We start from the raw sequence: 25000 nt of genomic DNA, 5'->3' as shown, positions 1-25000 counted from the left end.
ACAATACAACACATTTATCCTTGTTACTACACTATAACAACACCAGAGTCAAGTACTCAACAATACTACACATATATATACTTGTTACTACACTATAACAACACCAGAGTCAAGTACTTGACAATACTACACATATATCTTTGTTACTACAGTATCACAACACCAGAGTCAAGTACTCAAAAATACTACACATATATACTTGTTACTACACAATCACAACACCAGAGTCAAGTACTCGACAATACTACACATATATACTTGTTACTACACTATAACAACACCAGAGTCAAGTACTCGACAATACTACACATATATACTTGTTACTACACTATTACAACACCAGAGTCAAGTATTCGACAATACTACACATATATCTTTGTTACTACAGTATCACAACACCAGAGTCAAGTACTCAACAATACTACACCTATATACTTGTTACTACACTATCACAACACCAGAGTCAAGTACTGGACAATACTACACATATATACTTGTTACTACACTATCACAACACCAGAGTCAAGTACTGGACAATACTACACATATATACTTGTTACTACACTATCACAACACCAGAGTCAAGTACTCGACAATACTGCACATTTATCCTTGTTACTACAGTATCAGTATATATCGTATCATTGACCCTGTATCGTGATCAACAGATACTTGTCAATACACACTCCTAGTATTTGGCTTCATTTACCTCTCACTGTCGGCAGCCGTTGAGCAAGGGGGTTTGTTTTTTAAGTGCGAAGGAATCTGGGCCTCAGTGAGACCTGAATACCTCAGATGTTTCTATATTAACTTGAGAACATATAACACACAGCAGGAGCTAATCCCGGCAGATATTTGTGGTCTGAGGTCATTTTCAAACCATCAACTTGTTTATAAACCTTTGACTATTTCAACGAGCGGCGAGATCTGGTCGGATTGGAAACAAATGGACTCTGATGCTCAGCCGTTGTTTTGACGTAAAGTAGCCTCTTTGAATCGGTTAATGGACAAACAGTATTTAGAGGTTGTCACGCGTCCCAGTGGCGGCTCTTTTTGTCTGGATCCACTTAAGTTCGTGGCAATATCTTGACAGGCCGCAAGACAATTTCTGAAGCGTTGTCTCATCACTTGGCCGGAGCTGAAGAACCTCCGTCTGAGTGTGTTTGCGTGTAAGCGCTAGTCCTTGTCTCGGATCAGATAAATGTGTTTTATTATGGCGGCCACGCATGACATTATCTCTTTCCATCGTTGTTTCAGGTCATCATGCGTCTGCGGCAAGAGAACCAGTCGCTGAAAGACGAGCTGGCCCTGCTGACGGGAGAGACTCGAGACGACCGGCTGTCCCCGGAGGAAACGCAAAGGTTGTTCAACTTCTCTATGTCCCAGATACGTGAGCAGATTTTTGCTTATCTGCGCAAAATGGAAACAACATAACCTGCCTGACACGAAAATATAGAACATTATAAAGAAGTCCAAACTCAAACGAAGTGAATTCATACCAAGAGTTTGCTTATCCAGGAGTTTAAAGTCTAAATCTTCTTATTGTAGTTCCACTTAAACATCTCAAACTTAACTTGCCATTGGGCCTCCAGAATTTGGTGGGTATGAGCGTAAGTAGATGAGATTGGTAGGTAGCCAAGATAGGTAGGTTAGATTGGAAGTGAAGTTAGGTAGGAACTCATGTCAATCAGACAGTTGGCGGATATTTTAGTAAGTAGGCCAGAAAGGTAGGTACGCAAGATAGGTAGGGAGGACAGATAGGTAGGTACACAAGATAGGTAGGGAGGGCAGATAGGTAGGTACACAAGATAGGTAGGGAGGGCAGATAGGTAGGTACACAAGATAGGTAGGGAGGGCAGATAGGTAGGTACACAAGATAGGTAGGTATGCAAGATAGGTAGGTATGCAAGATAGGTAGGTAGGCCAGAAAGGTAGGTATGCAAGATAGGTAGGGAGGGCAAATAGGTAGGTACGCGAGATAGGTAGATAGGCAAGATAGGTAGGTACGCGAGATAGGTAGGGAGGGCAGATAGGTAGGTACGCGAGATAGGTAGGGAGGGCAGATAGGTAGGTACGCGAGATAGGTGGGTAGGCCAGAAAGGTAGGTACACGAGATAGGTAGGTAAACAAGATAGGTAGGGAGGGCGGATAGGAAGGTAAGCAGGTAGGTAGGCCAGATAGATAGGTGAGATTGGAAGGGGAGTTGGGTAGAAACTCAGGTCAATCAGGCAGTTGTTTGGTATCTTAGTAGTAGAGATTGGTAGGTAAACAGCTGAGATAGGTAGGTAAGTAGTGGAGCTCGCTAAATGGTAGGGGTAGGTAGGTGAGATGGGTACATTAGGTAGGTAGTTAAGTAAGATAAGTATATAGGCGAGATTTGTAGGTGCAGGTAGTATAAAGTTAAGTAGGTGAGATAGGTAGGTAGGAGACGGACATGTAGGAAAAACACTTGGATGAGGTAGGTAGGTACTGTAGGCAGATGTCTACTGTAAGTAGGTAGGCAGATCGGTAGGCAAGATAAGTAATTTGGTGAAATCATTAGGTAGCCGAGATAGGTAAATAGGAGAAATATGTAGATGAGGTAGGTAGGTACTGTAGGCAGATGTGTACTGTAGGTAGGTAGGCAGGTCGGTTGGCGGCCAAAATCTTATAGCACTCTTGGTCACGAACAGAACGTATTTCATATTTACTAAAAAAGTCTTCAACAGTATTCAATTCCCACTGAACAATCATCAGAGTTCCTTGTTTTATCCTTGACATAGTTGCAGTTAGAACATGTATCTTACTGTAGAATTCTTTAAATGATTCATCACTTTAAATGGTTCATCATTTCAAGTCTCAGATATGCCATGAAAACAAAGTGAGCAGAGGTTAAAGTGGTTAGTTTTTCTGACTATATGTAGGACAGGAATATTCTGCTGCTCCTAAAATTGTCACCGACTGCATAAATCTGTGTTTCTAAAGTGATGCTGCCCAGAAAAGACAGTCATCTGAGGACAGAGAGAACGAGAATAGACTCGTTTTTATCCCCCTCATTTGTTCACAGTATGTCATTGACCTCCAGTTCTAAACCATCATTTGTAGCTTTAATACTCATAACCCGAATATTCCTCCGAGAGTTTCCTCAATGATTTACCGGCGCCCGAGCTGTGCCAACAAGTGCCCGCTGAACTATGTACGATCAGCGGGTCTTATTTATGAAGCAGACCCCGATGGCTTTCCCAGGACTGGTGGAAGCTGCTGTACTCGTGCTGCTCTGGAGACACCTCGTCTTCTCGGGTCCTTCCGTCTGCCTCCTTTACGAGTTCCCCTCGACCCATGTGATTATCCTCGGTTTCCTGCGGTCACTTGTTCACGGAGAACCCTGAAGCATGTACCATTGAACCACATTTAATGTACATAATTACTTTTTGCTGCCTTCCCTGCCGGGTCGTCTGGGATGAGTGATGGAACACACGGTGTTTTCACTCTTCCTGGCGTCTCGATGGCTTTTTGGGTCCATGACGGGTTTTTACAGTCTCTCCAGTTGCCTCGGGGTTTTTTTTCCTAAAAAGTTGTTTACTCTGATATATTAAAAATAATCCTTTTTTTATCCTGATTTAAATGAAACTTAACTACCCTTACCTTGAAGAAATACAACTCAAACTGGTTTTATTATTTAATAAAGGACATAATACTATACAGTGGTCCCTCGTTTATCGCAGGGGTTACGTTCTGAAAACCCATTAAAAGTATCCGTAAAGCAGTAACTATTGAATTTTTCACGGACATCTCCCGTAATGCTTTGCCGCCCAGCCTACCAATCACAGCAGCCGATCACTTTTGACACAGCCACATAGACTTAGGATTGTAAGTAAGTAAGTAAGTAAGTAATATTTAATTATATAGCGCTTTTCGAGACCAGGGTCACAAAGCGCTTAAACAATCGAAACAATACTCAAAAAAGTACATACTTTAAAGATCAAGATAAAACTGAGAACAACACAGGAGTTCCAGAAATTCAAGGAAAAGCCTGAACAAATAGAAACGTCTTAAGATGTTTCTTAAAGGAGTCAGCAGACTCCATAAAGCGCATTGTAAATACAATATTGTAGCGACAAATGACAAAGTACATTTTTAATGATTAACTTCCTAAATAGTCGCAGTTACAAACAAAAGAACAAGATGGCGGACACAGGCCGTTCGGAGATAGTTTCGTAACCAGGTTTGCTCGAAATTCCGATCAATTCTTGTGGCTCGAGGCCCAAGTAGGGAGGTTTGTCACCGCGCGTCATCAATCCTGGAAGTCTCCACTCCCAAGGGACTCGTTGTATAAACAAAGCGGGGCATGATTACATCTGGCCGAAGGAGGTGTGAAGCCATTATTACGTCATAATGGACTCTCGTAACCTCTCGTTCGCCCAGATTTCAGAGCAACTTTATAAAGTAATGAGTGTAAAACATGGTCAGGATGAGGAACTGCGTCTTGGAGAAGAAAACTTCAACGTTTACTACATGTGAGTCATGAGAGTTGGGCTTTCACATTTGTTGCACTTTAAAGTGAAACTATATAATGTGTCGTACATGTTGAAATAATTACATTTACAAGATCTTAAATGTTGTTTACACATGACCACAATCACTGATCTGATCCAGCCTTACACCCCAGCTCGGGCTCTGAGGTCTGTGGATCAGAATCTACTTATGGTTCCACGCACACGGTTCAGGACCAGAGGAGAGAAATCTTTTCAGGCTGTTGCTCCTAAGCTTTGGAACGATCTTCTCTCTCTTTGCGCTTGATGGATCTACTGACTCCTTTAAGAAACATCTTAAGACGTTTCTATTTGTTCAGGCTTTTCCTTGATTTTCTGGAACTCCTGTGTTGTTCTCAGTATTATCTTGATCTTTAAAGTATGTACTTTTTTGAGTATTGTTTCGATTGTTAAAGCGCTTTGTGACCCTGGTCTCGAAAAGCGCTATATAAATAAATATTACTTACTTACTTACTTACAATGAATCAGTAGCTTTAAAAAACAGAAAGATGCCGAAGGAAGAGAATTGAATAAAAAATACTTTGATATGAAGTAAAATAGAGAATCGTTGAAATGTATGATTTTCAAAAGAGCGTATAAGTTATGAAGAGGTTAATATAAGTTGATTTTAGTGTATTATTAGTGCATGTGATGTGTAGATTTTCACTTATATATGTCTGGTTATCAAAAAGTTCTCAAATGAAAAAGCAACAGTTCGAGAAACGAGTGAGTTTACGTTGGAAAAAGCGCTGACGCAGCACGCGACCCTGAAGCAGCCATGTTTGTCCCGAATCCTTCATCGTGTAAACGTGTTTCCCAGACCGACATATTTCCTCTGGAATATTTGAACCGCCTGTCATCGGGTCCACATCGGATCCGTCTGGACGGGTTCTACAGTGGCCACTTCCAGCGCCGATGTTTGGACTGTCATCAAGCGAGTTTATCAACAGCCCGGTCGGCGGAGCAGGATCTCCGGCTCGTATAAATACTCTCCACGAACATGAGACGCTCGTGCAGACGCTGACCATGATGTGGAGGTTTGAGCGCATTAGCTTGTTCTTACATCATGTGTTTCCGTGTAGGTTGGAGGAGATGGTCCGGGCTTTTTTGAACGACCTCGACCCGGACGTGACCTTGTCCCTGGGACCGGATATGAGAAAGATCCACTTCTGTTTCTCTGTGATGAAGGTGATGCTTGTTTTTCCTCTTGACCAAACACCTTTGTTTATGTTAAGAATATTGAGAAGAAATCCTAAAAAATGACATTTAAAAGTCTTGATCCTATTGATCCACGTTTTAGTTTTTCCCCCGTCAGCTGACGTGGTACCATCACGAGGCCCGGACCAGGGAGGGAAAGTTTACTTTCTCACGGCCGTGATCCGTCTAGACGCTCGTCTTTTTCCACTCATTTGCTTTTTTAATTAGACACCAGGTGTGATGTTGACATTCTGGCATTAATGCGTCTCTTTTCCGTTTGCTTTGGAGCGCTTGAAGGTTGTGACCCATTAGATGACGGTCTGGAAGTTTTCCAGGGCCACGTTTTGACATGTGTATCATAGGAATTATATTGTTTTTAAAGGCAAATACTAGATGGATTTAAAGGGAAAGTTGCATCTGTCTGAGCACCTTTAATTTGTATTAACCTGAAAGAAAACGGATTTTTGGTTATATTTTTTGTCTGGTATCAAATTTAATCAGTAGCTTTGCCACCTAAAAAGAAGAAAGTTGCTGGTTTGCTTCCAGCTTGAGCCAAACTGTCTATTCTGTGAGGAATTAAATGTTCTTTATGGGAATTTCCCAAGCTTTTCAGTCAACAAACATACACAATGATTGATTACTTTAAATTATGGTTGAGTTGCCATCTGGTCGACCTCTTCAGAGCATCCACTGCCTCTTGCCCTAGTGAGCTGGGATGGGCTCCAGCCCTCCACAACCTGTATAAGGGATTAAACCAGTGGTTGGCATGTACATTCCCTCAGGGGCCACATTATGCACCGTGCCTGTGAGGGGCCATCAAGTAAAACTTAAAGAGCTAGGTGTAAAATCAAGTAAAAGAAAGGGGCTAGATAATTGTATTTATTTTTAAAATTTCATATAAAAGCAATTGTTTCCAAAATATTATTCATTGTATTCATCTAAATATTTTCTTGTGGCAATTAATACTCACAAAAATGACAAAAGTACTAAAGAAAGTCTAAAACAAAACCCTATAGTCCTTTTTAGGGACTAGTAATGACTCATATAAATACACTCTTGTTGATAAAATGTTTAGTTTGTACATGATCTCTGATCTCATGAGGGCCACATTACTCCAGTGGCCCCTGGTTTGCACTTTCGTAGAAATAAAAAGGGTTGGTTGATCACATGTTGAGAGTGACCTGGATTACCATCTGGTTCCGTAAAAAAATTGAAGTTTTGCCACTCTTTGCCATAAGGAACAAGATATTTTTCTTGCCTAAATGACCTCTGGATCACATCGATGTCCGTCATATTCAGATGCTGATAACAAGTTCGTTTATCGCCAACAGACGTTGATCCTCGACAAAGGGGCCAAAGAAAGACCAGGAGCCACGGTGGTGAGGAGAGACGTTCAAGACCCTCGGAGTCCAGTTGAAGACGACACGTTGAAGGAAACGGTGACACAGAGCGACAGAGAAATCGGTATCCTTTGTCCGAGTGATCCTGGTTTGGTTCTCCTAAAGTGTGTCGAGAACAACTGTAGCACGCGAGCAGTCCGGCTGCCGTGTTTACACAGTTACACAAATGAATCATCCGTTCGTCAGGATTTTACGCTTGAACCCGATATTGCCCCGAGCTTTATATTCCTCCGGCCTCGTCTTTAAATCACAACACATTCATCGGGAAACGGAGACGTTTGCTTGATTAGCCGCAGAACCCGCGTTTGTCCAAAATAAACCCCACAAATTGTCGTTATTCATGCTTAAAGGACGTATTTAGTGCCGCTCTGACCACGCGCTCTCAAGATGAAGTTGGAGTATCGGGAGTCGTAGGATAAGCTGTCATTACCTCAATAGCGGTGGTCCGTCTGTTGTGTGTAACACGAGAGTTTGGTGACATCACGTCCAGCCTCAGCAACTATACAGACCATTAGAAGCTGGTACACGTTTTTGGTGTTTGTTTAACCGCCTTCGCCCGGTTCTCCCCCCCCCATCGCGCTACCGTTCCCCGTGTCCCCGGCGCCGAGGCTTCGCAGGCCTCGACACGAGCGAAAACTCCCGTTTCCTCCGGAGCGAGAGCCTCCGTGGAAGTGCAGGCACCTGGAAACGTTTAGCCGACACCGACGTGATGACAGAGGCGACGCTAAAGCTAACAAACACACCCCAGTCATTTGTAAACAGAGCTGATTGCAGGGAAGATCGGCCTCCGGGGTCAGACGTGTCGACGAATGGTCGGCGGAGAAAGGGACTTTATTTAACCTGGAAATCGTTAAAGGATTAAAATCAACAATCGATGTTCATCGTTTGTATACGTTTAGTTTGATACAAAACTCTGCAGCAAGAATTCTAACCTGCTCTAGTAGAAGAACTCACATTTCTCCGATCCTTAAAACTCTTCACTGGCTTACAGTTTCTTTCAGGATCAACTTTAAAATTCTGGTTCTTACTTTCAGATCTATTCATGGTCAGGCTGCTCCTTACATCTCTGATCTGATCCAGCCTTACACCCCAGCTCGGGCTCTGAGGTCTGTGGATCAGAATCTACTGATGGTTCCTCGCACACGGTTCAGGACCAGAGGAGAGAAATCCTTCCAGACTGTTGCTCCTAAGCTTTGGAACGATCTTCTCTCTCTTTGCGCTTGATGATCTACTGACTCCTTTAAGAAACATCTTAAGACATTTCTATTTGTTCAGGCTTTTCCTTGATTTTCTGGAACTCCTGTGTTGTTCTCAGTATGATCTTGATCTTTAAAGTATATACTTTTTTGAATATTGTTTTGATTGTTTAAGCGCTTTGTGACCCTGGTCTGGAAAAGCGCTATATAAATAAATATTACTTACTTACTTACTTACGTTTGAGTAAATAGTTAAAGTGTTAGTTCGTCAGGAATTCAAACTTCACTCATTTTCTACTCGTGTCGACTGACACTCTGCTGTGATTGGTCAAGCATGGAGGTTTGTCACCGCGCGTAATTATCCCAGGAAGTCTCCACCTCCAAGGGAGTCGTTGTATAAACAAAGTGGTGCGTGATTACAGCGGGCTGGAGGAGGAGTGAAGCCGTTATTACGTCATCATGGACTCTCGTAACCTCTCGTTCGTCCAGATTTCAGAGCAACTTTATAAAGTAATGAGTGCAAAACATGGTCATGATGAGGAACTTGAAGAAGAAGACTTCGACGTTTGAAATTTCAGGAGAGTTATTAAAGTAATCCGTCTGTTTTTTTTGGAGTTATAGGCAAAAATGTTTATTCATTTTAATGTAGCGACTGGAGCTCAGTTGTCTTCGTCCTCGTCTTCATCCAAAAAGACACTTAAAAACATTCAAATTCCTCCATCCTGCTCGTCTGTAACGTCCATCTTGGATTGAAGCCTCGACATTAAGAATTGTTCTGGTCTATATTGAAAACAAGTCTGTATGTTTAGCAGAAGATTCCATGCAACGTTTTTTCACCGGATCTGAGAGCTGGATCGGATCGATAACTTCTGCTACAAACAAGCTCAAAATAAGGACTTATTTCAGTGTCTTTTTGGACGAAGACGAGGATAAGGACAACTGAGCTCCAGTCGCTACATTAAAATGAACAAACACTTTTGTCTATAACTCTAAAAAGTAAGAGATTACTCTGAAAATAATCCGGACATTAGTAGACATGAGGGTGAGTAGATATGGTTTAGATTTAAGAAAAAAGACAACATCAAATTAGACAAAAATGGCCCCAAATGATCAGTGAAATGAAACTACATCACGAAACGTTCCATAACAAAATATGAATCTAATTTATTTTCTTTTTCTAAACTGACCTCTGTGGTAGATTAAACTTTTTCAAATTTACTGTCTAGAATTGATAGTAAACGGTGTCGAACTAATGCAAATCCACCAGAGGTAAGCTGGAGACCTGTGCTGTGTCTCAAATCGCATACTAATCTTAGTATGCTAGAAGTTAGTATGCATCAGTTTAGTGTACGTACTTAATAGTACGCAAATTCTCCGCAGATAGTATGTCTCAAATCAAACCCTGAAGCTACACACTAACCGGAAATCACATGACAGCTTCTTCTTCTACTTCTATTTAACGATGTTTCAACCAGCTGTTTGAACGCTATCGCCACCTGCTGGCAGCACGTATTGCAACTTTGGAAAAAGAAATAAAGAAAAAATATGAGAATCTAAATAATCGCGAGATATTTAAACTGGTATCAGCAGCGAAGACGTGTTTATCCTCCTACTGCTGCTGAAAATACACATTTAAGTATATGCATATATATGCATTTATATATGACGTAACTTCCGTTTAAAATGTCACTAAAATGGCGGCTGTTTAGTGTGGTTAGTGTCCATCGAACCATGCTAGTTTTGTGGGCGTGTTAGTACGCCAATTTAGTATGCATGGCGCACTAAATTTCGCATACTAAGAATTGAGACACACTAACGTACTAAAAATACTAACTTTTAGTACGCTAGTATGCGATTTGAGACACAGCACTGCTTTCCAGGAGGTCTACACCGCTAAAATATAATTGTTTTTTTATATTGTCTGCGTAAGAGTCTGGTCCACAATATCCATGGGATCATTCAGGCAGGGAACGAGTGATAAAAGTAAAGTGTTTCCTGTTAATTTACAAAATAAAACAGCTTAAAACAGACATATATAAAAGTAAGTAAGTAAGTAAGTAATATTTATTTATATAGCGCTTTTCCAGACCAAGGTCACAAAGCGCTTAAACAATCAAAACAATACTCAATAAAGTATATACTTAAAAGATCAAGATAATACTGAGAACAACACATGAGTTCGAGAAATTCAAGGAAAAGCCTGAACAAATAGAAACGTCTTAAGATGTTTCTTAAAGGAGTCAGTAGATCATCAAGCGCAAAGAGAGAGAGAAGATCGTTCCAAAGCTTAGGAGCAACAGCCTGAAAAGATTTCTCTCCTCTGGTCCTGAGCCGTGTTCAGGAACCATAAGTAGATTCTGATCCACAGACCTCAGAGCCCGAGCTGGGGTGTAAGGCTGGATCAGATCAGTGATGTAAGGAGGAGCCTGACCATGAATAGATCTGAAGGTTAAATTCTCGATACATCTTCAGAAGGTGCACCAACACATCCCTCTTTGGACGATGGTCTCACTTCTCCACGACATTGATTTAGTTTAATCCAGCCTTCAATGGGCGGAGCTTATGGTTGATATTCTAACTCGTCACAAACGTGGTTTTCTGACTCCGTCGTGTCCATAAAGTTGTACTTTTATTAACGGAATAAATCACAAAAGTCAAAGGTCAGCAGAACAATGTGAGTCTAGGGTTGGAACTGTGAAATAAAACTGGTGCTGGAGTAGAAATCCACCAGCATCTGCTCCAGTGAGACAAGAAAGGAGAGAAGGTGAGATGGAACCCCATCATCGCGAGTCAATGGCATGTGAACTGTCACTTCCTGTGTGCTGCAGACAGTGGTGGGTTAACTCGGTGACGGAGGGACTCCGGCCAACAGCTGCAAGTGATATCTGGTGGAACAATGACACGGAGACTTGGCTTCAGCAGGTCATCTCCAGTTGTGATGACTTTGAAAAAAAAGAGTGTAACTGGAGAAGCTTCTTGTAGCTGCTGAGAGTCCATCTGACAAGGATGAAAATCAATTGTTCCAGCTCCTTCAAAAGTCCATTTACGTTCTCCTTCACCGCAAGAACATTAGTTTAGAACCGACTCATGATCCGTCCAACACACGGGTGGTCGGTTCGATTTCCTGGAGGGCCGAAGTAGATCTGCTGCGAGTGATGGGAAAATACTTACATTATGACAATACATTAAACAATAATCATAGATAACTTCATTTTATTTAAATATCTTTAATATAAATCACAACAATTACTAAAAAAAATGGTCCTAAAACTAAGAACTTCAACATGTTAGTTAATAAATGCATTAATTTTCTGCCATTTATTCCCAGTTATGTCCTTCATTTAACAATTGTTTTTTTTTTAATTTAAATGTTTTCACAAACAATTATCAACATGATATGTAGTAACTGTTTTGAGGAGCCATCAAAACACAAGACAGATACTATAACACGTGTTAAAATGATTTAAAATATAAAATTAGATCCTGTTTTATGATCAATCAAATGTATATTATATACATAGTTTATATTTCAATAAAGTATATAAAATAACATTATTCGATTTTTTTATATGTACAATTAGGAGTGAAAAATTCACAGCGTTTGTTCTATCGACGCAATTAACCTTCCGGCCACTAGATGTCAGCTAGAGGAAGAATGAAATCTCGCGGGATCTCGGCGATGACCGAGGACGAGAGGATGCAGATGACTCCAGCAGCTTTTGAAAATGATGTTTGGACATATTTTGTCTTTTTAATGATGTTATAAGGAATTATTTTGGTCTTTAACTTCCTGTTTTAACGATTCAGCTGTATTTACAAATGTAGGCTACAAAAATATATATTTGAACTTATGCTTTTTTATCCTTTATACATTTTATTAGTTGAAATATGTTGTTTTTTAATAATGAATCATGTGATCATTGTGATGAATATTTTGAATGATAGAAATTCAAACTCGTTTAATTCCATTTTAATTTGATTTTTTATTTAATGTGATTTTTGTTGTTGTTTAGAAACGTTAGTTTAACATATAATTAAAATAACATTAAATATTAATGTAAATAGCTATGAGGAATGATACAATGGCGAATAACGGCGGGAAAATAGGGATCAAAAAGAGGTGGAAGAGGTTCTTGAAGAGATCTCTGGTTTTTCTTCTCTGACCAGGAGCTCAGATGCTGAACACATAGAGGAAAAATGTCGTCTTTGTTTCAGAATATTGTCTTTAACTCGGAATCTTCAGGTATTCTGGTTAAGAAACTGACGAAGGAGAAGAAAAAAGATCCGTCTGGTCATCGGATAAAGAACGAGGAGGAAAGTCCGTCCTTGTCGACTCAACGCTCGGAGAGACAGACGGGGATCCAGGGAGCGTCTCCTGTTGGTCCGGTCGAAGGTTCCGTCCAAAAAGGTAGAGAAAAATCTTCTTTATCAAGCCATTGTGAAGTAAACAGCTCCCCTGGTGGCGATTCAACAAGTTGCATGTATGGATCTAGGAAGGTTTTGAAGGTTGAGTCGAGCAGTTTTGAAAAAACTAACTTAATAACTTAATATAAACTAAGGTAAGGTAAAACTTTACTGATTCGTTGAATTGTTAATTTAAAAAAAAAAATTCCAATAGCCACAGAAAATACATATTCATAAAAAATAAATCAAAATGAAATAAAATAAGAACAAAAACAAAGAGAAATATAGAGAAAGAACAAGATGATACAATCTAAGTCTAAAGATAAAGACAAAGAACATAGATCAAAGAAAAATAACAAAGACAAAGGATACAAAGACTAACATAGAACAGAACGTCATAATACTTTTACTCCACTCCTGCCCCCAAACTCAGAATTGTACAATTTAATAAACCTGAAAAACTAAATATTATTTTTATGTTTTTCTTTGGTTGCTTATTTCCTTAATTTATTAGAAGAATTACAAACTGGATGGGAAACAGGCCCAGAGCATGTCGCCCCGGGTAGCTGGGATAGCAATTCAATTCAATAATAAACTAACAATAACAAGTAGTATTACAAATTCAGTGTAAGATCGCAAATAGAGCAAACGGAATAATATATGTACCAGAAATATAAAACCATAAGAAAGTCATTTGGACTTTTGGAAGAGTTTAAACTCCAACTTTATATTTATTAAACTGGATTCATATTATGCTGCGTTCTTCATGTAAAGAATAAAGTCGTTAAAACAACAGTTTGAGTCGCTCGTTCACCTGCACACGTGTCATGGACCTGAACCTCCAGATAATGTGGGACCAGCAGCTTCAGTCTCACTCTGGAGTGCAGTGATGAACTGAGGCTTCACGACGGATCGCAGCCGCGGGGGCAGAAGGGTCTGGAGCTCCAGCAACTCGTCAAACTCCGAAAACCACGACTCCCTCATCCTGACATTGGGGTGCGGAGCTGCCCAAGTGTGGTAATAAGGCCAGCGTGGAGGTAATTGCAAACAGGGAGCCTGAGAGAGGAGCCCGGTTAAGAAAACAAAAGTTTGAACCTGGTCCAGCCAGAAGGAGGTGCTGGGAGAATCAATCCTCCTCCTCGGGAAGAAGGAGCTTCTGGGATGTGTCGCCGTGGATCTGTGGTTGAGAAGAGTCTCTCCATCAGACTGAAGCCTTTTTACTGGAAGACACTTAACCAGCTTCAGTCCGGAGTACATTTATGAAATGAAGGATCTTGAAAGTATGTTTTATCAAAGTTACTTTTGGATAAAACTGACCAGGATTTCTCCATTAGAGTCTGTTCTCCTCCTGATTGGACGTTTTTATTTGTTCAGGCTTTTCCTTGATTTTCTGGAACTCCTGTTGTTTTTATCAGTTTTATCTTGACCTTTAAAGTATATACTTTATTGAATATTGTTTTGATTGTCTAAGCGCTTTGTGACCCTGGTCTGGAAAAGCGCTATGCAAATAAAAATGACTTACTTACTTACTTACTTACTTACATTCAATCATCTTGGAGGATGACCGGTGACGGCAGCGTAAATGTCTTTAGTTTAGTAAGTAAGTAAGTAATTTATATTTGTAGAGCTCTTCTCCAGACCAGGGTCACAAAGCGCTTAAACAATCAAAACAATACTCAATAAAGTATATACTTTAAAGGTCAAGATAATACAGAGACAAACACAGGAGTCTCAGAGAATCATGGAAAAGCCTGAATAAAAGTGTTGTATCCGGATCGAAGTGGACCTGGTGAGTCCGAAGGTCTTCAGGACGACTGGCGTCTGGATCAGTGATTTCCTTCGACCCACTCGGAGAGAACGAGCCAAAAACATGTAAACATGAGCTCATGGTTCTTTTTACCCTAATTGAAGACAAATGATTACCGTAATACTGGACGGTTCACAGCGGTTTTCATTCCAGATCCTCCTCATACGGAGGATTGTGGAGTATAAACAACCGACTAATGATGATGACAGTTCCGTGGAAGCCGTTCACGTCGACCAAGAGCCGTATAATCAAGTCTAATACAAGCCTCTCGCGGCTTCGTTTCCACGGATCAGTCCGTGGACGTCGTCGGATAACAAGTGACTTTTGTCTGAATTATTTCCAGAGATCGCACGGGTCAGCCGACGGATGGCTTCCTAATTGGCGTGTGTTGACACAGTGTAAGGTAGCTAATGAGTCGACGTGGTGTTCCTGCCATACTTTAGGCCAACGATACTGTAAATCCCAGCAGCATGTAATGAGACGCTAATGAGTCTAGCAGACCTTCTTACTATTCCGCGTGCACGGCTGTTTAAAAACACACAAAACTCTTCTCCGTGATCGAATCCTAAACAATACTGTCCCCACCAGCAGTTTGAAGTGGTGGAAGTCCTCAGGCTAATAGCTTAGCAACCACAAATGCTACGTTGGCAGCCGCGGTTCTGTCTACTACAAAGCTACATTTCTGGCTACGGTTGTAGTTTTACGACCGACGGCATGACCTTGGTATGCATTAATTATGGTTTCTGAGAAGTTCTATATAATCAAAAGTGTAAATTAAATGAAAACCATCATCATTAGTTGAGTGGATTGGAAAAATTCTGTTGATACGACATGTATCATGATTCATGGTCAACAATATGATATATAGTGATACTGTAGTAACAAGGATGTAGTATTGTCCAGTACTTGACTCTGGAGTTGTGATAGTGTAGTAACAACAATATATGTGTCGTATTGTCCAGTACTTGACTCTGGTATTGTGATAGAGTAGTAACAAGTATATATGTGTAGTATTGTTGAGTCCTTGACTCTGGTGTTGTGATAGTGCAGTAACAAGGATGTAGTATTGTCCAGTACTTGACTCTGGTGTTGTGATAGTGTAGTAACAAGTATATGTATATGTAGTATAGTCCAGTACTTGACTCTGGTGTTGTGATAGTGTAGTAACAAGTATATGTATAGGTAGTATTGCCCAGTACTTGACTCTGGTGTTGTGATAGTGTAGTAACAAGTATATGTACTGTATATGTAGTATAGTCCAGTACTTGACTCTGGTGTTGTGATAGTGTAGTAACAAGTATATGTATATGTAGTATTGTCCAGTACTTGACTCTGGTGTTGTGATAGTGTAGTAACAAGTATATGTATATGTAGTATTGTCCAGTACTTGACTCTGGTGTTGTGATAGTGTAGTAACAAGTATATGTATATGTAGTATTGTCCAGTACTTGACTCTGGTGTTGTGATAGTGTAGTAACAAGTATATGTACTGTATATGTAGTATAGTCCAGTACTTGACTCTGGTGTTGTGATAGTGTAGTAACAAGTATATGTATATGCAGTATTGTCCAGTACTTGACTCTGGTGTTGTGATAGTGTAGTAACAAGTATATGTATATGTAGTATTGTCCAGTACTTGACTCTGGTGTTGTGATAGTGTAGTAACAAGTATATGTATATGTAGTATTGTCCAGTACTTGACTCTGGTGTTGTGATAGTGTAGTAACAAGTATATGTACTGTATATGTAGTATAGTCCAGTACTTGACTCTGGTGTTGTGATAGTGTAGTAACAAGTATATGTATATGTAGTATTGTCCAGTACTTGACTCTGGTGTTGTGATAGTGTAGTAACAAGTATATGTATATGTAGTATTGTCCAGTACTTGACTCTGGTGTTGTGATAGTGTAGTAACAAGTATATGTATATGTAGTATAGTCCAGTACTTGACTCTGGTGTTGTAGTATTTACAGACCACACAAACATCAGCTTTAAAAGCTACTGGAGTCACTGTATCCTCTCATCCTCAGTAGTCCTCAGGATCTTGAGTGATTTCGTGGATCCTATAGCTGCGGAGGATGTAATATCTGCTGCCATCTAGAGGCAGGAAGTTTAATTAATTGCAACAGCAAGATAAGGATTGTGTGAATATTTCCTATTTGTTAATTGTAAATTTAAAAAATTGACAATCATTTTATTTGACACAAAAGTAATTGAACTATTAAAACATAAAAAGAACTATGGTAACTAGATAAGTATAATTTGCCAAAAATGAAGAAGAAAAAAATCAATGCTGTCAAATATCACACCAGTTTCGTGGAAAATATGTTTTTATATTTTCTAACATCTATTATCTGTTTCACATTTCTCCACTGGTTTCAGTCGTACTTCATTCTTGGGTCGATCGTGGGTCGCTAGTTTCACTAGTCATGCTAGTAGTCGGAACAACAGTAGCGCCAGAGAGTGTTTGTGATAACGCTCCACACACACCTCTGCAGACTCGGCGTCAGAGACGGAAGACGAGGTTGGTTGCCAGGGACCAGGTGGTGAAGTCGAAGGTTAGAAAAAGGCTCAAAAACTTTACAGTCGTTTCTGTGGCGAGACAGACAGACAGACAGACAGACAGACAGACAGACAGACAGACACACAGACAGACAATGGTTGGGAAGAGGAACGACGCAAAGATATCTGTGTATTTGTCTTTAAGAAGAAACTATCTCCATCTGTCCCTCTATCTTTTCATCAAGGAACTCTACATGAGACACCAAATGTCCTTGTTGTCGATGCTCTTTAAAGGAGGGGTAGATGGTCTTCAAAACCTTGTGAGAAAGCTACTTTTTTTCTACAGTATGTTCTCCAAAACCAGGATATCGATGCTAGCTTTTTTTGTTGCTCTTTCACGTAGCAGAGCAAAAGAGATGGAGGGGCGGGACGAATAGCAGTTGACTTTGATTGACATGTCTCAATCCAATAACCTTGAACGGGCTCTTAAAATGACTCTGAAAGTGTTTTTGCCGAACTGTACGTTCCACAGTTCGTAGATAACATCGGACAATATCTTAAACGGCGTCCGAGGAAAAAAATGATTCACGATCTTTCGCCTCACGAACATGGATCGCCACGGTAACCAGGCCAGTTTTCCCCCCCGAAAAAAAAAAAAGGCCCGGCGTCAGCGTTGTGCGACACAATTAGCGAGCATTTCTACCCGCGATAACCAACGGACACGAAGCGCCACATGTCGCCGTGCCAGCGTTTCTCCTCGCAAGAATGTGTTGAAACGGCAACAATAGTCACGACACGCTCTTTGTTAAATCCCTGTGGTATGTCAGCACTCCGGGCCTGGAAAAGACAAACTCGGAAATTTGGCTTCTGCTCCACGTGATCCAGTTACCCCACAAATGATACAACAGATGATGTCACCGCGCTTTAGATATTCCTGGAATGTTGATTTTTAAAAGTGTATTTTCCTCTCAGAAAGCCTCGTTTGTTGAGGTTGGCGCCGGCCGCACATGCCTGTGAGGTTCCTGCTGCTTTCAATCAGGATTCTTCTGGAATACAGAAACAACATCACATGGGTTCGTGTCCCGTCCATGTTGCTGTCAAACCGGTCCACGAGAAGTCGATGGTTTTATTCTCAAACCCCGTCTGATGAAGTCTGGATTCACTTCATCGTTTTTTTTGTACGTTTCGAAACAGACGTCGTAGCGACAGAGAAGGAATATCAACACACGGGTCACTTTGACCCGGAGTCAACACCTATCGAGACCCAGTCTATTATTGTCTGTTCTGATTCATGTTTTAGTGATGCGTTAATTAATATTTAATAACCATATTTATTTCCTTCTTAACCCGTCAGGTCCACAGTTAGGGAAGCAAGAGGCCTTCAAGACCTTCGTGAAGGACCACAGAGACAACATAGTCATTGGTGAAAACAAGAGCCTCCTCAAACAAAGGTACATTTTAATCTCATTTTTCATCCTCCTTTATCACAACAAATGTACTATTGGCCTCATCCAAGATCCTCAGGGTTATTTAAACTTTACCTCCATTTCAAGAGTATTATTAAGATCAACTAAACTTTGAAGTCCACGACCCTCCAGGTTCACGTACTGTAGATTCTTCAGGTGTTTTCTTTGACTGTGAGCTGGTGAACTTCTCAGCCAACGTCAGCTTCCGAAGCGTCTCCACCAGAGACCTGGTCCGGGACCAGCGGCTAGATTTATGGATTTGATCCGAGATCTGAAGAATGTTTATGTTATTCATGTGTTCATGTGTTCGTCTCCAACAGGTCGGCCCAGGCCAGAAAACTCGGGGAGCAGCTGAACCAGGCCAGGAACAACATCAGTGAGTTTCATTCTGTTTCTCCGTCGTCTCCTTCGGGTCCCGCTCGACCTTTTATCGGGTCCTGTCACGGACAGACGCAGACGGGTTCCTTTTCGCCGTGGAGGTTCTAATGAGGATTTCCTGCGTACCTCGTGTTTACAAGCCTGCGTTTTGCGTGGCTCCGTGAGCATGTGCAGGACGCCCGCGGCTAATGACGGGTCGTCCTCAGTCGTAACTGCTTTCATTTGTTTTCAAACCAAAATATGTCCAAACATCAGCTTTAAACCTGCTGGACTCACTGTATCCTCTCACCCTCAGTCGTAACCGCTTTCATTTGTTTTGAAACCAAAATATGTCCAAACATCAGCTTTAGAAGCTGATGGACTCACTGTATCCTCTCACCCTCAGTCGTAACCGCTTTCATTTGTTTTCAAACCAAAATATGTCCAAACATCAGCTTTAGAAGCTGCTGGACTCACTGTATCCTCTCGTCCTCAGTCGCAACCGCTTTCATTTGTTTTCAAACCAAAATATGTCCAAACATCAGCTTTAGAAGCTGATGGACTCACTGTATCCTCTCGTCCTCAGTTTTAACTGCTTTCATTTGTTTTGAAGCCAAAATATGTCCAAAAATCAGCTTTAGAAGCTGCTGGACTCACTGTATCCTCTCGTCCTCAGTTGTAACTGCTTTCATTTGTTTTCAAACCATTATATATGTCCAAAAATCAGCTTTAGAAGCTGCTGGACTCACTGTATCCTCTCGTCCTCAGTTGTAACTGCTTTCATTTGTTTTCAAACCATTATATATGTCCAAACATCAGCTTGAGAAGCTGATGGACTCACTGTATCCTCTCGTCCTCAGTAGTCATCAGGATCTTGCGTGATTTCATTGTTCCTATAGCTGCGGAGGATGTTATATCTGCTGCCATCTAGAGGCAGGAAGTTTAATTGCAACACCCAAGATTAGGATTGTGTGAATATTTGGGGTCCCGCTCGTCCTTTTATCGGGTCCTTCACGGACAGACGCCGACGGGGTCGTTTTCGCCGTGGAGGTTCTAATGAGGATTTCCCGCCTACCTGGTTTTTACAAGCCTGTGTTTTGCGTGGCTCCGTGAGCATGTGCAGGACTCCCGCGGCTAATGACGGGTCGTTGAGTCATGCTAAGTAGACGGTGGCGTCTTAAGTGAGACGTGGGGGGGGTTCTGGTTCCGAAAACCCTAACGTTTAACGAAGGACCACACCTCGACTCGTACACAGACCAGAGGAGACACAACTGCTTTATATCAAAATACCTCAACGACCATGTTGCTCATGGCCCCGGGGCCAGATCAAGCCCGCAGAATCATTTTATGTGGCCCACACAACCGTGAAAATAAACGTACGTTTATGTTTATTTTTGATTAAGTATAACGAAGCCAGTGTTTACTTAGGAACAGAGATAGTGGATTTTTAGTAAGCGACAAAAAAAATGGTGTTTGTTTTGTAAAGGAAAACGGACGCATAAATAGTAAAGATAAATTGAGCCTGGAAGAATGAAAATACAATGTAAAGTATTTACTTCCTGTTTGGTAAATTCACATTTTCTTTGATTAGATTTGTCTTTAACTAGCTTTTTCAAATCAGTTGTACTGTATCGGTTTAGGGAAATGATGTTGAAATCATAAGGAAACTGACTTGGATCAGAATTGGTTTTGAAGTCAGTTTTACTTGTACAAGGAGAGCAAATACAGAACGTACTTATAGTCTGTGCGATTTTCACTCTGAAGCAAGATGTTTCGGTTGCATCTTCATACTCCCTCATAAGTTATTGATTATCTAAGAGAAAAAAAGTTCACAACCGCTAAAACCCAGATGACAGCTGGTACTTGGATGAAGTACACAACTTATGTGTCATTTCCCCCTACTTTCTACTCCCTGTTTTAACCAAACCATGATTCAAACACAAGCAATGAAACGTGTTGATACGTGTGGTTAAGTAAACGTGATAACACACTCCAGCTCAGTATTTCTCCATCACTAGCTAGCTAGCTTGTATTGTTGTTTGTCTTATTGAAGGTCATGTTTTTGGATTAAAGCTAAACCCCAATCCAACGGCTGAGCCCCTGTTTGACGTCTGGTCACGTGGCCATGTGCGTCAAGCATTAGCAACATAGCTAAGCAATGAAACCTCCTTGGCAGAGGTAATTAAATCACAGTATTTAGTGTGGGTCGAGCACGGAACTCAGTCCTTTTGTCCGATGGTTAAAGAATGTTGTGAGTTTTATGGATTTTACAATAAACTTAACATGAAACGGATTTTAAAAACAAAAAATAGACACAAATTGGTTCAATTTCCACTAAAAATCTACTATTTGTAAAGACAAATGCAAAAAAATGACACAACTTCACATTCATTTTAAGTTGATCTATGCTAGCTAGCTGTTAGCAAGTTGTTGCTAGCATCTCACGGGTCTCTTTACTCTCATAGCTTCACTCTTTGCTTGATGTTTATCAAGGAAGATAATAGTTTGTACTCGGGTCCGAACACATGTCAATCAAAGCCATCTCTCTGTACTTCATCTGGTGCTCTGCGATGTTAGCGGTAGCTGCTAATGTGAAGCACGTGTGTCTCCTTCACTGCTGTCAGCACATTTCTGCATTACTTTGATTCTTTTGCTACTTAACTCAGTTTTAATAAGACACTGGATCTCCTGACATTTCATTTTTCAATCCGGCCGCAGAGTCGAAGATGCTCCGCTTCGCTATCTGGACTCAATTATCCTGGAAATTCTATATTCATTAACGTCTCGCGACTGTTTTCGCCGCTGAAATGGATCTTCTCGCTGCACACGAGATCTGGCGACGCTCGGTGGTTTTTCGCCGCCGTCCTCACACGTGCCGCCGTGGACGCTGGTTCCAATCCAGTCTTTCCACCTGTCAATCGCGCTCGTCATCATCAGATTTCAACGTCATCGCGGCGTGATTATAGGATCTCGATGGAGTTCGTCTTTTTTGATGTTTGCTCATGAGCAAGAAGCCGCAAGACCTTGGATGCCGTCGGGTTTCATTGTCGAACACATTCTTCCCAGATGAGAGACGGTGTTTGTAGTGGAGCTCGTCGCCTCCTCTGGCTGGAAACCTGAGCCGCGATCTTCGACTCTTCTTCGCTCTCTTGGAAGATGTTCGTGGAAATGTCGCGCTCTGAGCGTCTCACGGTCGAACATGTTTGCACTGTATGGACGAAACCTCAGGGCGTCTGGTCGAGGCTCCTGGTCCGAGAACACGGTTTGGTTTATGGTGTTATGTTTGGCCTTTTTTAACGTTGTGCAGTTTAAATCCCGGTGGAGCGGCACGAGATCCATGGAAGGACCGTAAAGACATGTTTCCAACGATCAGTGAAGCACGACTTTAACAACTTTATGCTTCGAGGCCACGAGGAATCAGAACCATCTCTTGGTCCGTGTGTCAGATGTGAAGGTTATGTTTTCATTAATACTTTCAAAGGATTAACATCTTCAATCAGATCATTTTTACTGTGAATTCATTACGATGTATGTTTTATTTTAATCATCATTTTGTTTTTAATAAATCATAACAATAAGTTGAAACACATTTTATTTAGGATAAGTTGAAACCAAGCTTCAGAGGAATTTTTCTTTTATTATAAATCCATTAATTGATGAAACGGGAATTGGAAACTCAATTTAAATAATCCAAATTCAAGACAAAATTTTCGCTTAACTGGAACAAATTCTGTTAATTAAACTCACATTTATTATCTATTTATTTTGGATGAATTAGTTTTTCAGTTAAACAGTGAAAAAATGTTTTTTAAGGATGTTTGTCACGACTGTTTTTAAACCTATTTTCATTTTCTCTGAAATTATGTAAGTACAATTTATTTTTTGTTGTTAAAAAAATATAGATAAATAAATACAAAAGCTTTTACATCGTTATCCTTTATATGTTTTAATGATGTTAAGATGTTATTTAATATATATATATATAAATATATAATATATTGCAATTCAATTCTGTCCAACTCAGATATATATATATAAATATATTGATCATATAATTAATACCTCACTTAAATATGAGTTGAATCATAATGAATCTCTAACAATGTATTAAGGTAATATTTAAGCTAAAATGTTGAATAGTTACTTCCTTACAGTCGAGTTAAAGAAGCAGTTGAAGAGAAAACTATTGTGTTATAAGTTGTCTCACTTTATTTTGCTCATTTTGTTGTATTATAGTTAGAAATGTGACTTGGTGTGTGTGGTAGCACTTGTTAGCACCATGGCTAACATTCACTCCAACTATTCCATTATTTTAATTTTTCTTTATGTATATAATGTATTTGTATTCAATATGAACTGGAGTATGTTGGAATATCTTCCGATATCTATCTATATTTTACATTCCTGGACTGAGGCAGTGACTCTGGCGTCCGACCTGCGATGTTACTGATTTTTAAAGTGATGTGGTGTTTAAATCCATAAAAATACTTTGAAAATCTCCACTTTAAAGGGTAAAAACCAACACCAGTGATTAAATATGATGACAGTGTTTACAGTATTACTTCCTTGTATGCGTTTGGATCCCACTCTGGTCGAGTTTCACCTCAGAAAACTCAACACCATCCCAGAGTGGAGTATCGCTCACGCTTCTCCTAGATGTTCTTCTGGCCGCGGTGTTTGTGCAACGTATCACGTTCGAGCTCCGGGCCCAACAAATCCACCGATAAGTCTGGAGGCTTGAAAGCCAGAAACTAGGGTCGGACCGGAGTGAAGTGGGGGAAACCCTGCTCGGGTTTGGGTTGGCTTCGGACTCTTGCCCGCGGTGGCGTCCTGAAGAGAGGATCAGCGGCGCTGAGGCGGGATGAGTGATACCAGCTACCACACACAGCTACGACACGTCCACGAATGCGTCAGGCTGTCGATGGATTTATTACGCCGTGGCTGAGCTGCCGGGTCCGTGTGGAAAGTTGATGGTGACTCGGGCTCCTGGATCTTAAGAGTATTAATGCCTGATGAGAACCATCCTACTGGGTCAACACGTGAATCTGAGACCTTAAGACCTCCCAGAGTTTGGTCTTGGAGGCGTCACACGAAGTTTACCTCGTCTTTTTTTCCTCCTCTACTGGCTTGTCTTGTAGCAGAGGAACTTGTTGTGTTTTGAGCCCAGATTTAATTTCCCAGGATGCCACAGCGCTGTCTATCGTATAAAATCATATCCTGAGCTGAATATATATCGTATCGTGAGCTGAATATATCGTGTCATGAGATGAATATATCGTGTCATTAGATGAATATATCGTATCGTGAGCTGAATATATCGTATCGTGAGCTGAATATATCGTATCGTGAGCTGAATATATCGTATCGTGAGCTGAATATATCGTATCGTGAGCTGAATATATCGTATCGTGAGCTGAATATATCGTATCGTGAGCTGAATATATCGCATCGTGAGATGAATATATCGCATAGTGAGCTGAATATATCGTATCGTGAGCTGAATATATCGTATCGTGAGCTGAGTATATCGTATCGTGAGCTGAATATATCGTATCGTGAGCTGAATATATCGTATCGTGAGCTGAATATATCGTACCGTGAGCTGAATATATCGTATCGTGAGCTGAATATATCGTATCGTGAGCTGAATATATCGTATCGTGAGCTGAGTATATCGTATAGTGAGCTGAGTATATCGTATCGTGACCTGGATATATCGTATCGTGAGCTGAGTATATCGTATCGTGAGCTGAGTATATCGTATCGTGAGCTGAGTATATCGTATCGTGAGCTGAATATATCGTATCGTGAGCTGAATATATCGTATCGTGAGCTGAATATATCGTATCGTGAGCTGAATATATCGTATCGTGAGCTGAATATATCGCATCGTGAGCTGAATATATCGTATCGTGAGATGAATATATCGTATCGTGAGCTGAATATATCGTATCGTGAGATGAATATATCGTATCGTGAGATGAATATATCGTATCGTGAGCTGAATATATCGTATCGTGAGCTGAATATATCGTATCGTGAGCTGAATATATCGTATCGTGAGCTGAATATATCGCATCGTGAGCTGAATATATCGTATCGTGAGCTGAATATATCGTATCGTGAGCTGAATATATCGTATCGTGAGATGAATATATCG

The 25000-nt window shown here is 40.7% G+C and overlaps 1 protein-coding gene across 2 annotated transcripts in view; it reads left to right on the top strand.

Moving 5' to 3' along the window:
• Positions 1–25000, top strand: part of kif6 (kinesin family member 6) — a 64288-nt gene that overhangs the window by 27508 nt on the left and 11780 nt on the right. For both annotated transcript variants that reach the window (XM_087780084.1, XM_087780083.1), the window contains exons 10-15: positions 1258–1361; positions 5594–5699; positions 7040–7172; positions 12548–12712; positions 18372–18468; positions 18804–18859. In XM_087780084.1, the coding sequence (XP_087636210.1) occupies positions 1258–1361; positions 5594–5699; positions 7040–7172; positions 12548–12712; positions 18372–18468; positions 18804–18859 (661 nt within the window). The remainder of the gene's footprint in view (positions 1–1257; positions 1362–5593; positions 5700–7039; positions 7173–12547; positions 12713–18371; positions 18469–18803; positions 18860–25000) is intronic.

Source organism: Callionymus lyra, chromosome 18, assembly GCF_982586985.1.
Source record: "Callionymus lyra chromosome 18, fCalLyr1.hap1.1, whole genome shotgun sequence".
NCBI classification, from domain to species: Eukaryota; Metazoa; Chordata; class Actinopteri; order Syngnathiformes; family Callionymidae; genus Callionymus; species Callionymus lyra.
This window is presented reverse-complemented; position numbering and strand designations above follow the sequence as displayed.